The 15,024-nt window shown below is 42.4% G+C and overlaps 1 protein-coding gene across 3 annotated transcripts in view; it reads left to right on the top strand.

The window, feature by feature from the left end:
• The window catches only part of psd3l (pleckstrin and Sec7 domain containing 3, like), a 296,641-nt gene that overhangs the window by 236,692 nt on the left and 44,925 nt on the right, over positions 1-15,024 (top strand). For all 3 annotated transcript variants that reach the window (XM_078403848.1, XM_078403858.1, XM_078403865.1), the window contains one exon: positions 14,022-14,215. In XM_078403848.1, the coding sequence (XP_078259974.1) occupies positions 14,022-14,215 (194 nt within the window). The remainder of the gene's footprint in view (positions 1-14,021; positions 14,216-15,024) is intronic.

The following is a 15,024-nucleotide window of genomic DNA, read 5'->3' as shown; positions in this document are numbered from 1 at the left end:
TATCTCTGAAGAAAAAGGATGTGTGACGTTTCAGGTCTGGACCCTTCCTCAGTCTGAAGAAGAGTCCCGACCCGGAACATCACCTATCCTTTGGAAAGGAAAGATTGATCAGCCACGATTTAACTTTTCACTGTGATGAATGCGATTTTTAAAATTTTGATGCTTAGGACACCAGTAGATAAATGACACGATCTTCCTGGCACACACTCCTCCCTCTTGTGTGCCGATCTGCAAACACCTTCCACAGGATAAAGCTCCTGTAGACTGCTGCGAGTTCATTCATTGTACTCTCTGGCCCAAACTGAGTCCAAGGCCATTCATTTTGTTTCAGACAATAGGTGCAGGAGTAGGCCATTCGGCCCTTTGAGCCAGCACCACCATTCAATGTGATCATGGCTGATTATTCTCAATCAGTACCCCGTTCCTGCCTTCTCCCCATACCCCCTGACTCCGCTATCCAGATCCAGGAGCTATCAGCAGCTCAAAAATCATGATTACCCAGCCATACATAAATAAATCTGGCCATTTTGTATAACAGCACAGTACAGTGGTGCAGCTGGTAGAGCTGCTGCAGCACAGTCCCGGAGACCCGGGTTTGATCCTGGCCTCTGGTGCTGTCTATATGGAATTTGCACGTTCTCTCTGTGATCACGTGGGTTTTCTCTTGGTGCAGCAGCTTCCTCCCATACCCTAAGACTATGTTTGAAGGTTAATTGGCCTGTTGAATTGCCCCTAATGTGTAAACAGTGAATGAAAAGGTTGGATAACGTAGAATTAGTGTGAATGACACATCAATGGCCAGTGTGGACCTGGTGCGCCATGCTGTATCTCTAAACTAAAACTACGCACCAGCTAAAGTAACTGAAAGTGGCTGAATTCCCATGGAAATCCAAGTGGTTCAGTAACATCGGTCACTAAAGAGCATGTGTCACCTCTCCCCTCGCCTGGGGCTGTATGTCGCCTGTCTTATCCTCACACAGGCTGCCTCAGTGCTGACAAGTGGCAAAGGAGCCCAAGGGCAGTGGGCATGGGTGGCAGAAGGAAGTGCAGGAGGAAGGGGCATGGGATTGCTCTGCAGTAAACCAGTCTAGAGCAGATGGACAGAATAGCCTCCACATGTTCATAAGTTCTAGGGCCAGAATTAGGCCATTTGGCCCATCAAGGCTACTCCACCATTCAGTCATGACTGATCTATCTTTCCTGCTCAACCCCATTCTCCTGCTTTCTCCCCATAACCCCTGACACCTTTACTAATGAAGAATCTGTCAATCTGTGCATTAATCTCCGCAGCCGTCTGTGGCAATAAACTCCAATGATCCACCACCCTCTGATTAAATAAATCCCTTATCTCTTTTCATTCTGAGGCAATGGCCTCTGGTCCTAGACACTCCCACTAGTGGAAGCATCCTCTCCACATCCAATCTAACCAGGCCTTTCACTATTCAGCTATCAATTTATGCCATGAAGGGAGGAAATGTGTGGCTGTATAACCAGTCACCTTGTTAGACTCAAAACCTGGATTAACTCAGCGGGTCAGGCAGCATCTCTGGAGAAAATGAATAGGTGACGTTACGGGTCGAGACCCTTCTTCAGACTGAGAGTTAGGGGAAAGAGAAACGAGCGATATAGACGGTAATTTAGAGAGATACAGAACAAATGAGTGAAAGATATGTAAAAAAGTAACGGTGATCAAGGTAACGGTGCATTGTTGGTTGTGGACTCGGTGTTACCTTGTTAGATACATATCTGATGTCGATAAACATAGAAACATAGAAAATAGGTACAGGAGGAGGCCATTCGGCCCTTCGAGCCAGCACCGCCATTCATTGTGATCATGGTTGATCATCCACAATCAGTAACTTGTGCCCAACTTCTCCCTATATCCCTTGATTCCACTAGCCCCAAGAGCTCGATCGAACTCTCTCTTATATTCATCCAGTGATTTGGCCTCCACTGCCCTCTGTGGCAGAAAATTCCACAAATTTACAACTCTCTGTGGAATTCTCTGCCACAGAGGGCAGTGGAGGCCAAATCACTGGATTAATTTATCTGGAGACAAAATCTTGAATTCCACAAAATAATTGAAGAAACTTAAAAGCAAACAAATAAATAAATAAATCTGGAATTAAATCATGTGACTGAGCACCAGATCTGACCACAGACATACTTGTACACTATCCCTTTAAGACGCATTGAAAGCCCTAGCCGACAGCACAAGTATTTCAAACAACTGACATTGTTGCGATTCATCAGATGTAATAAATGGAATTGTGCACAAAACTGCCCGATCCAATTTCCCGATGGATGCCAATTTCCCCAGAAACATCACGAGCACACCCTAACCCGTCTTCAGTCACTTATTTTGCTTAATTTGCTTGTTAAAAAAAAGCATGCATGAATCCAGTTTCTCAGCAATACTCCTGCTGTTCATCAGCTGTTTTTGGCATTAAAATGAGCTCACGGTGGGGATGTGCCACCCCTGATTAAGCTGCTTGGCCAACACCTCATTAGATTGTTATAAATATCACGACTCCAGGATTGTTTGCATCCGGATAAGGTGGTTCATGTTGGACAATGCTAGTGCATTGTGAAGATGTGACTGGCTTATTTACCAGAGCACAATCACAATGATACGTTTCCATCAGACTGGCAAATATCCCCCCTCACACCTTTTAAATATTGTTTTGTCTGTTACTGTACTATAAGATTCACTGCCCCTTGCTCACTTTCTAGTGTGAAATTCCCTGGCCAGACTAGAATGAGCCTTTTGTTACATGTATGTATGGAAAAAGTGATTTTTTGCATTTACTACTGGCATGTTAGATGCAATGCATGTGCTTTTGCACAACAGGCTTTATAAAAAATGATGAATAATATCCAAGCCTGAAAATATTAGAGGACCATTAAATTGATCAACAGGATGCGTCTTGTGAAAATTGTAACTGTTTCCTTTGGTGTCTTGAATCATTCCATCCCATTACTGTTCATGTGTCTCTTCTGCCCTTTCTCCCTCTCTCAATGTTTCTTGTAACTTGATATCTCTATTATATCTCAGAAGGGAACAAGCTGCTTAATAGAGGCAGAATGGAGGGAATTGTTGACCTGAAAGGCTATCAAGGTTTGCAAGAGGATTTGGATCCACTGGACCAATGGGCCAAGGAGTGGCAGATGGAGTATAATTAAGATAAATACAATGTATTGGATTTTGGTAGGTTAAAACAGGGCAGGAATAACACAATAAATGCTAGGGCCTGGGAGAGTGTTGTAGTGCAGAGACCAAGAGATAATTTTTCGTTTAGGTTTTAGAGATACAGATTGGAAACAGACCCTTTGGCCCACAGAGTCCATGCCTACCAGCAATAAACTAGTTTAATTTAGTTTTGTTTGGAGATACAGCATAGAAACAGGCCCTTCGGCCCACTGAGTCCGCACCGACCAGCAATTCCCACACATTAACACTATTCTACACACACTGGGGTCAATTTACATTTACACCAAGCCAATTAACCAACATACCTGTACGTCTTTGGAGTGTGGGAGGAAACCGAAGATCTTGGAGAAAACCCACGCGGCCACAGGGAGAACCCAGGTCTCCAGCACCACAAGCGCTGTAAGGCAGCAACTCAGCAGATCAGGCAGCATCTGGGGAGGGAATGGACAGGCGACATTTTGGTTCGGGATCCTTCTTCATACTGATGGTAGGAGGATATGGCTATCCTACTGCCATGCTCTATTAATATAGGCAGAAAATGATTTTTTTTACCAATACCAGCAAGCAGAAATTAGTATATATATATGGACATTTAGCAGATATCAAAGTGAAGGTACAGGTCTTCAATTCCACTTCTTGTGAGGACCTTATTAAACTATGGTGTAAGGATGCAAATTTGTCATAGTTAAAAACTTATTCTGGTCTGTCCCGATCATTTTTTTAAAATCCATTGTAAATCCCTGACCATGTTTAGAATAGAAGTAGCTGAGGAAAGGTGTTGTACTGTAATTACACCCGCCTGCCAGTAGTGGATTTGTACCACCACTTAATTGTAATGTGACAAGTTTACATTGGCAGTTTCCATTATCAGCGAAAACAGTGCAAAACAAATCTAAGTCTACATGCAAACAAATGGCTACCTGAAGAGGAAATGCATTTTAAAATATTTGTTTTGATGCTGGTTGAAAGGGCCGAGCATCTGCCCTATTTTATCTCTCTGATGAGCCTTGTAGTTGGGTTGTAATTAGATTTTTCTTTAAACATATGGTTTCATTGTATGAGTAGCCGGGGTTGAGAGTGCCCCAGTGTTATCTGTGCAGCGTAGATTGGAAAGATAGAACAGACCAGAGATGTATTAGCTCTGGAGCAAAAGGTTCAAAAATCAGATATGGTGTCCACGGTCAATCATCAAGCTGAAAAACATTAAGTAATGTCCTGAATATAATAATCTTCTTTCATATAATGAGATTGACGATATCAGTGGAGACTTATCAAAAATAAATGAATGCTTGCTTGAGTTCATATCACAGAGCAGATCAAATTTCTTTCTTTCACCAGACCCAATTGTAGTGATTTATAATAAAACAAGATTAAATTGTATTGGAATAAATGACAAAAAATATCAGAATCGAGCCTCGCTATTGCACATTGTTATTTTTTTACTGGGGAAGTAATGGAAGTGATGCATGGTGCATAACACTAAAACATTAATTGCAACAGTGACTGCACTCTAAAAATTCAAAGTATTAGCAATAAATTGTCTTGTAAACCTCTCAAGTTAATAGTACCATAAAGTTGAGGGTCTTCATATTCCTTAGCAGCGTTTGAAGAGTCAGAGGTATCTAAGAATGAAGCGAGCATGTTATTTAACCTACTTTAAGATGCGACTGTATGAATACAAAGTTTCCTGCTGATATTGACTTTTCACCCAGGAACTTGTAGTATTAGTGAGCCAACATACCTTTCCGTCACTGTCCCTCTCACAGGGCTAAGGCATCATGGGAAAATGTCCTGTCGGCACCCGTGACTTATGGTGTTACCACATTGAACTTTAATTCATACTAGACGGGCATGGACCTGTTGGGTCCAAATCTCTCCTGCGGGCACGACAACCCTCGTTGGGTGCAAACCTCTCCTGCGGACCTGGCAACCCTCACACAACTGAGGACACTCAGCCACTCCATCCCTCCTCAACCCCCCTTAAAACTCCCCCGGATCCCAGGGCGGGCGAGAGGGGAGAGGAAAAGGGAGAGGGAACCACTCACCACGGCCCCGGTGCGACCATCGCGGCGGCCAGCAGCAGGAGAGCTGTCCTCACCCCCCCCTCCCCACCTCGATGGCCACCACTCCCATCACTCGGGCGGGTCCCGCCCCCTCCTAGCTGCAACCCTCCCCCAACTGCGCACGCGCGGATCCAGCGGCCATCTTACGCAAGTATTAGATCAACGGGCCCCAACTGCGCAGGCGCGGACCCGTTGGGTTCCCATTGTGACGTCAAATATGGAGGTAGCCAATCAGGACGCACCAGACCCCACGTGGGGGGGAGGTGGTAGAGCCAATCAAATTTATTAAAGTTTAAAAGTGTCTTTTTAAAGTTTAAAAAGTGAAAAACTTAAAATATAATAAACATTTGAACCACAGGACAGTGGTGAGTAAGGTGGGCCTAAAATGGTTGTACTATCGTGTACCATTTTGAATGTATTTTGAAAACAAATATAAGCACAAATATACAGGATGAGTTTTTGTTTTATATATATATATATTGTTTTATATAGATATATGGCAGTGAATTAGGGTCAATACATGGGTCTTTCACTCTCTCTTGATGATATTCTGGATTACAACCTGGGCAATAATCTGGTGCAGAGGAATGCTGCATATCCACTTGTACCCACTCCTTCAAATAAACAAGTTTAGTTTAGTTTAGAGATACAGGATGGAAACAAGCCCTTCAGCCCACTGGCTTCACACTGACTAATGCTATCCTACACACCAGGGGCAATTTACAGAAGCCAATGAACCTACAAACCTGCACGTCTTTGGACTGTGGGAGGAAACCAGAGCACCTGGAGATAACCCACATGGTCACAGGGCAGCTTACAAACTCCATACAACCAGCACAGGGCGGCACAGTCGTGTAGTGGTAAAGTTACTGCCTTGCAGCACCAGAGACTCGGGTTCAATCCTGACTCTGGGTGCTGCTGTACAGAGTTTGTACACTCTCCCTGTGACTGTGTGGGTTTTCTCCGGTTCCTCCCACATTTCAAGGCGTACAGAGTTGTAGGTTAACTGGGTTTTGTAAATTGTCCCAGATGTGTGGGATAGTGTTAGTGTAGGGGCTGATCACTGCTTGACACAGACTCAGTGGGCTGGAGGGCCTGTTTCCACTAGTATCTCTAAAGTCTGATAGCATCCATAATTGGGATCAAACACAGGTCTCCAGAGCTGTTAGGGAGCAAGTCTACCTTTTGCCACTGTGCCTGTGTACAAATGAGGTTACTATCCAGTGTACCCAGCACTGTAAATTAAACCATGCTGAAGTTGTATGATGGAATTTTAAGCACACAGATATACTCATAGCATCATGAATGTACACTAAAGCACATAACAGTGTCCTCAAGGATGCAGGTGTGCACATGCTTTTTGTATGCATTGATGTACTCATGGAAATTTAGACATAAGGAACAGCAGGTGCTAACTCACAAAAAAATGACACAAAATGTTTGAATAATTCAGCTGCTCAGGCAGTATGTCTGGAGAAATGGATCGGTGATGTTTCAGGTCGGGCCCCTTCTCAAAAAGGACATTTTGTGCAAAATTTCATACATGTACATGTGTACACAAGATTCAAACCATGCATGGACAGTTAGTGGTTACAGCACCCCATCTCTTCATGAAAAGTGAACAACACTTTAAAAATTGCCCAAAGCCAATTACAAACATTAGACCTCCAGATTTATAATATGTTCTAGAATATTGGGGGGGGGGGGGCGGGGGAAGGGGAAGGAAGGGGGGGGAAGGAAGGGGGGAAGGGCGCGTGGGGTGCAGCGGTAGAGTTACAGTGATGGATACCCGGGTGTTATCTTGACTACAGGTGCTGTCTGTACAGAGTCTGTATGTTCTCCCTGCAAGCGCGCGTTTTCTCCGGGTGCTCCAGTTTCTTCCCACGTTTCAAAGACGTACCGGTTTGTAGGTTAATTGGCTTCTTAGTCGTCCTACCAGTTCCACTGTTCACATCCCTTACTCCCTTCCTTATCATCTCATCCCCAGTCAACAATGGACCATTATGGGCTTCACCCTTTCTTGATCACCTGTTGCTGGCCCTGATTTTGTGTTTGAAGACATCCAGGTCCCCTGAACTGCAGCACTGTGTCAAATCTCACATTTAAACAATGTTATATTCTTCTATTCTTCCTGTCAGAGTGCATAACCATGTTTCACCACATAATACACCATCGGCCAACCTTCTGCCCACTCACCCAACCTATCTGTATCCTACTGCACAAAGGTATTTATTCACAAAATGCTGGAGTAACTCAGCAGGTCAGGCAGCATCTCAGGACAGAAGGAATGGGTGACGTTTCGGGTCGAGACCCTTCTTCAGTCTGAAGAAGGGTCTCGACCCGAAACGTCACCCATTCCTTCCCTCCTGAGATGCTGCCTGACCTGCTGAGTTACTCCAGCATTTTGTGAATAAATACCTTCGATTTGTACCAGCATCTGCAGTTATTTTCTTACATGTATCCTACTGCAGATTCTGAGTCCTTTTCACAAACTGCTTTCTCTCCTATCTTTTCATCATTGGTGAAATTGGCTTTACTATACGAGGTCCATTCATTTAAATCATTAATTAATATGGATTATGGTTGAGACCACAACATTGTGGTGCCCATGAGTTACAAGCTTGCTAACTTGAAAATGTCCCATTTTTCCTGACTCTGTTTTTGACTTAAGATGGACACAAAGTCCTGAAGTAACTCAGTGGCCAGACAGCATCTCTGGAGAAAAAGGATTTTCTCTGGATTTTCACAGCATCTCTGGGGGAGAAAAAAACATCCTTTTACTCCATTTGGAAGTTACTCCAGCACTTGTATCTATCTTTGGGATAAACCAGCACCTGAATTTTCTACTGCTTTTGACTGTTTGTAGCTGTTCCTCTAAATTAACCCCTCTGCTGTGAGCTTATGCAGTAATCTTTCATGTGGCACCTTACCAAGTACATTTTGGAAACCAAATTACATTGCACTTACTAATACCAATTATCCACTGTCCAGTCATCCAGCCATCCAGTTCTGTGGACTTGTCAGCTTTTAGTTCCATTAGTTTGCCTCTTGCCTTTTGTTGATGTGGTGATTGTTTTATATTACTCCAACAACACTCCACAACCCAATTTTCTACAATTATGTGATGCTTACTGCCTTGTACCATGAAGACAGACAGAACATGTTTTAAAAATGTACTGCCCTTACCTTATTTCTCACTATTACTTCTACCTTCTTGTTCTCTAAGAGACCAACATTTATCTTATTCACTCTCTTGTTATGTAACAGTAAACATCCCCAAATAATGCTGTCTTCTATCATTACTACAATGTTTTTACCACCTCCAAATGAATGACCCACCATTCATGCCTCTCCTTTATGAAATGTTGTCTGTTTATTCTAATTTATATTCAAAGAAGTATAGAGTACTGGCCCAGGTGATTTAAGATGAGCAGTCAGTATTCATTAAAGGTCGAACGTGAAGCCATCATCATTTGCAGGCAGAGAAATATGCAACATTATGACATTTTAAATTTTGTGTATTTGGAACTTGAGTTTGGTTTAGTTTATTGTCACATGCAGCGATGTACAGTGCAAAGCTTTTGTTGCGTGCTAACCAGTAATCGGAAACACTATACATGATTATGATCCAACCATCCACAGTGTACAAATACATGATAAAGGGAATAACGTTTAGTGCTAGATAAAGTTCAGTAAAATCCAACTAAACATAGTCCAAGGGTCTCCAATGAGGTAGATTGTAGCTCAGGACCACCCTCTAGTTGTTGATAGGATGGTTCAGTTGCCCCTTCAGTCTCAGCTGCTCCTTGTTGCTAGGATTCTGCTGGCCTCCATTTATATGTATCCAGTGATGTATTAGTTTGAAATTTTCTATACCACTCTGGGTTTGTCACTGAGATAGAATTTAACATTACGTTATACGGGAGTGAATGTGACCAATGCACGTTATATTACTTCATTACGGCAATTTGGGTAAGAGAAACTTGAGGATGAATAAAAATTCAATCTTACGGAACTTATGTGAGTTGTAGACCACCTATTTTTTCTCTCCATGTGGCACGGTGGTGCAGCGGTAGAGTTGCTGCCTTACAGCACTTAAGCATCGGAGACCCGGGTTCGATCCCGACTACGGGAGCTGTCTGTACGGAGTCTGTACGTTCTCCCTGTGACCTGCCTGGCTTTTCTCCGAGATCTTCGGTATCCTCCCACACTCCAATGACGTACAGGTTTGCAAGTTAATTGGCTATGTAAATGGAAAAATTGTCCCTAGTGTGTGCGGTATAGTGTTAATATGCAAGGATCGCTGGTCGGCACGGACCCGGTGGGCAGAAGGACCTGCTTCCGCGGTGCATCACTAAACTAAACGTCTCTAATCAGCTACCATTCAACTTGAACCTAAAACAAAAAGATAATTGCAGCTGCTGGAAATTTGAGATATAAACAGAAAATTCTGGTAACACCCAGTAGATCCAGCAGCATATGCGGTAAGAGAAACAAGATTTAAATCTATACTGCATTGTTGGAGCACAGCTTGCTAAGGGATGTCATGTTGATCACACTTCGTGCCTCAAATTTCTCAGGTTGCACCCAAAAATATTGTTTCCTTATGGAAATCAATGTAATTTGTATTTGATTGAATCAATTCTAACTTTTTCACCATCTCCCCAGGGAGTCCGTTCCACAGAATTATCTTTTTGCTTCTATTGAAGCCCAGGGTATGCATTAAAAATTGTTTCATTGTGCCTGAGTTCAGATGAGTGAGAGCAGAAATAGCAACACTATCATTTGTCATGCAGTTTCTGATAAGCTTTTGACAGATAGCACTGGGCAATTTTCAGATGAAATCCCTTGGCATTTTGCATCTGTTGGAGGATTTCCACTAACTTTACCTTTGTTTTCCAGATGAAATGATAATCCTGTTGGAATTTCTGTCAGACCTAAGTAATTTGACACTAATCCTTCCCAAGTTCAGGAGGAGGAGCCCGGGCTGTTTGTATTCTCTTGTACCACATCCTTTGTTAACCTTCTACAAAGACGCATGCATCCACTGAGCTATGGAGCTTAATACTTCACACAGTTACCAAGGACATCAAGATTTTATATTGGTCATTATTATTTTTTTCACTTTTGTATTTTATGCCTCTATTAATAAAACCCTGGGCTATTAGCTTTTCCAATAGGATTCTTAACCTTTGAGCACCACCACAGTAATTTAAAATTCTGGAAATAAAAAGTGAGAGGCGGTCGGATTTTTTGCAAACAGTTTGGTCCCCAATGTCCTTTTGGTAAATAGACCAATTGTGCCCTCTTGGTCAGAAATGTATATGGTTCCAGACACAAGCAATAGGGTGTCACAGTGGCACAGCGGTAGAGCTGCTGTCTTACAGCGCCAGGGATCAGGGTTCGATTCTCACTACGGGTGCTGTCTGTATGGAGTTTGTACGTTCTCCCTGTGACTGTGTGGATTTTCTCTGGGTGCTCCGATTTCCTCCCACACCAAAGACATACAGGTCTGTACGTTAATTGGCTTTGGTTAAAAAGGAGATGAAAATTGTCCCTAGTGTGTCGGACAGTGTTAGTGTGTGGGGATTGCTGGTCGGTGCAGACTCAGTGAGCCGAAAGTGCTGTTTCCATATTGTATCACTAAAGTCTAAAAGTCAATATGCATGATTCATAACTGCGATCTGAAGTTATTGAGAAAACCGTTGTTTGATCCGACAGACCATCTAATGTGGGCAATAAATGCTGCCCTCAACTACCACATACACAGCTTAAGGAACAATTCAAGGTTGCGTTGCCTTTAATGTCCGATAATCGTACTTTAAACACCCATGCAATGCAGAGGTTACTTCTAGGAGTAAATATTTAATGCAATTTTATTTTTAACTAAAATGAATCACCTCATGCTCACTAATGCGGAATTTCATCTGCCGCTGATCTCTCAATTTACCAATGGCTCATTGCAAATTCCATCAGCATTATGAAAGAGTATTCCCCTACCTCAAAGTTCATTTGTTTTTGTTGCTGAAACTTGATGTGGGTTTATTTTCTGAAAATGAATAACACTGTTTAAAGTAATTAGTAAAAACAACATTTGCCTTGTAATGACATCAGAGAGTTTGCTGTGTCTCAGTGGGTAGCTCCCTCACATCTGAGTCAGAAGGTTCTTTGCGGTAGTTTTCTGATTAAACAGTCTGATGAATCCCCCTGCAGTATTGAAAAAAAAAAAGTGCTGTCCTTTGGGTAAGACATTAAAGCTCTCTGCCACCCAGTGTGTAGGGGGTGGATGCGAAGATGGGGTAACATAGAACTACTGTGGAATGGGTGATCAATGATCAGTGTGGACATGGTGGACTGAAGGGCTTGTTTGCGTGCTGTGTCTTTCAGTTGTGGAGTCATACAGCATTGAAATTGGCACTACTTATCAATGCCGACCAAGATGCCCCATCTAAGCTGCTCCCAATTGCCTGCATTTGGTCCATATCCCTCTACACCACTCATGTACCTGTCCAAGCATCTTTCAAATCTTGTTATTGTACCTACCTCAGCTACCTCTACTGGCAGCTCATTCCACATACCCATCACCCTCTGAGTGAAAACGTTGCCCCTCAGGTTCCTATTAAATCTTTCCCCTCTAACCTCTGTCTTATGGTTCTTGAATCCTCTACCTGGGGTAAAACACTCTGTGCGTTTTGAACAGCTCCGTCCTACCATACATCAGCCTCCTGAACACCAAGGAAAGAAATTCCTAGCTTGCCCAATCTCTCCCTAAAGCACAGATCCTCACGTTCTGGCAACAAACTTGTTAATCTTCTAATCAATCTGTCAACCAATCAATGTAAGCAGTCATGACATTATATAGGAGTTGATGCTTCTGTTGTCTTGGCTAATTTTATCCCCCATTTTGACATCAATAAAACAGACATTCTGATTGCCATCATACGTAGACAATAAAGCAGACATTCTGACTGCTGTGCTTGCTATCTGAAAATCAGCAGCTATGTTGCATTGACTCTGTTGGAAATGCACCCCATTAATTATGAAACAGTGTAGGAGTATGTGAAAGATGCGATATGCTTGTTTTCTATCCCATTGCAGTTTTGTCCCTGCCACTGAAGGGATGCCATTTTGTATTACTTAATACACCGTGTAACCGTTGAAAATAATGGGAGTGTGTTAAATGGTTACTCAAAACTTAGTTTAATCGTTAGTTACATACAAAGCTGTTTCTATGCAGCGGCATATTAACATGAAACTAGAGGAAAAAAATATGTTATAATTTAAAAAAAAATTATAACAGAACTTGTTCTTTAGATGAAAAGCCTTACCTAATTCTGATTCAGATTCCTTCGAGAAATATAGAGATATATATGGCTATATCTGTCTTGTAGCATTGTCACACAGCATTGTTATTCATTGTCACGCAGCATCTACTGTGCTAATTGGTAAACAGAATAGTCTCAATACAATGTGAGCTTCCCCAAGTGATGCTTGATGCTTACCCTAAATGCTTGAACTGATGCATATTCAAGCATCATCAGTTTCAATATGCTGATAATGTCATCAGCATTGATTAGACAAATATGTACAATATATGAAGGACTCTATTCTATTGCAGGTTAATTATAGTTTAAGCCTATCGCACTGCCTCAGCATCTTTCCCAAATTCACTGATAACCCTGGGAGGAACCGCACGCTATGACAGGGAGAACATAGAGTTAATTGGCCTCTGCAAACTCCGCACATTCAGCATCCATGGTCAGGATTGAACCCGGGTCTCTGGCACTCTGAGGCACACCATCGCTACACCACTGTGCCGCCCGCCAATGTGTTGAAGTCAATAAGTTGTTCTATCTGTTCTTGGAAATGAGGAATCAAAGCACATCAAATGTGTGGAATTGAATGATCTGACCTTACATTTCTTTTGCATACTTTATAAATATCACAATGATATTTTTGTTACACATGTGGTACACTTATACTAACAGAAAAGTTCAATATGCCACCTGGCATTTGTGGACTTGTATTGATGGTTTTGGAAGTCCATTTAATTCCTATAAACTAGCTAAATGGAATGTCAGCATTCAAATCCTAGGAGGCAATCCTATCTGACAGTGATTTTGCTCTATTGGAAAACAATAAAATGTGACCTTGTGTAAATGCCACATTCCTGCCTGATAACTTTGCAGTTGTCTGAGACAACAGAAAATGCTACAAACACCCAGCATATTAACCAGCATCAACGTAGAGAGCTACAACCTGAAACATCAATACAACATCTTGTTTAGATGTTGTCTGACATGCTATGCATTCTTAGTGGTTTCTGTTTTTATTTTAGTTTTTTGTTGCATTTTGGTTTTTTATTGTATCGGGTTGAGCACATTGATATACAGAGTGGCCCAACCCTTCAAAGAAAATGCAAGAGAACGAGAGACGCAAGGAACTGCAGATGCTGGTTTACAAAATAAAAGTCACAATGTGCTGTAGTAACTCAGCAGGTCAGCCAGCTTCTCTGGAGAACAGGAATAGGTGACGTTTCGAGTTGGGGACCTTTCTTCAGACTGATTATGGTGGGGTGGTGGAGAGAAAGCTGGAAGAGAGGTGCGGGCAGGAGAAAGCCTGGCAAGTGATAGATGAGAGAGCCATTTCCTTTGGGCCTCTCTTACTTAGCAGACGGAAGGATTGCAAAGAATGTGGTACAATCCCCTTGACAATTGTCTTTTTTTTCCCCCGCTTTTGTCTTCCAGAAATGAAGAGGAATTGAGGAAATCTCTCTCTGAGCTTGCTAACAACAAGACAGATAATGCTGGATCCAAGACCGGCAATCGAATTGGTTCCAGCACTAATCCGTTCCTTGACATTCCACAGGATCCCAATGCTAAAACATACAAAGCTGGCTTTCTCTCTAGAAAAATTCATGCAGATATGGATGGAAAGAAAAGTGAGTCTTGACCAGAGGTTATTTCTCCATGGCTCTTTCTCTGCTTACTTTAAAGCTGTGTCATTATTATAAGTTAATTTGTTTCCTCACAGAGGTGCCGTAATGTCTTTGTCTGTGAATTTGAAAAACCTTAGTGGGATTAATTTATGGTTTCCTGAGAGCACAATCATTTCTGCAAGGCATAAAGCCAATTAATCGCTCACTTATTGAGGGACAGAGGCTAATCAGTCCCTCCAGTCTCCGCAGGCTCTTTGAAAATCTTATCCGATTACACACAACCTTTCTTCTCTTACCCCCGCCCCCCCCCCCCCCATGTAAATTTTCCTTTTCAAATATATATTTCAAGTCCTTTGGCATCTGCTTCTCCCAAAATCCTATGTTTAAGAACAAGGGAAAAATAATCTTGTATTCCCTCCAATTCCTTTTGTGTTTATCTTTTAAAAAAGGGGTTGCAATGCTTACTGACTCTCCTCATTCTATGCTCGCTCTCTTCACATAAGAAAACTGCTCATTCCAGGGAAGAAATCAATGTACTGTACTGGGAGGCACAATGGCACAGCGGCTGAGCTGCTGCCTTCCAGCACCAGACACCCGGATTCAATCCTGACTACGGGCACTGTCTGTACGGAGTGTGTACATTCTTCCTGTGACCACGTGGATTTTCTCTGGGTGCTCTGGTTTCCTCCCACATTCCAAAGTTGTGCAGGTTTGTAGGTTAATTGGCTTCTGTAAAATTGTCCCTGGTATGAAGGATAGAACTAGTTCATAAGTTATAAGTGCAGAATTATGCTATTCGGCCCCTCAAGTCT

This window comes from Rhinoraja longicauda, chromosome 1 (genome assembly GCF_053455715.1).
Source record: "Rhinoraja longicauda isolate Sanriku21f chromosome 1, sRhiLon1.1, whole genome shotgun sequence".
NCBI lineage: Eukaryota > Metazoa > Chordata > Chondrichthyes > Rajiformes > Arhynchobatidae > Rhinoraja > Rhinoraja longicauda.
Note: the sequence above shows the minus strand (reverse complement) of the source record. Positions and strands in the feature narration are given on the sequence as shown.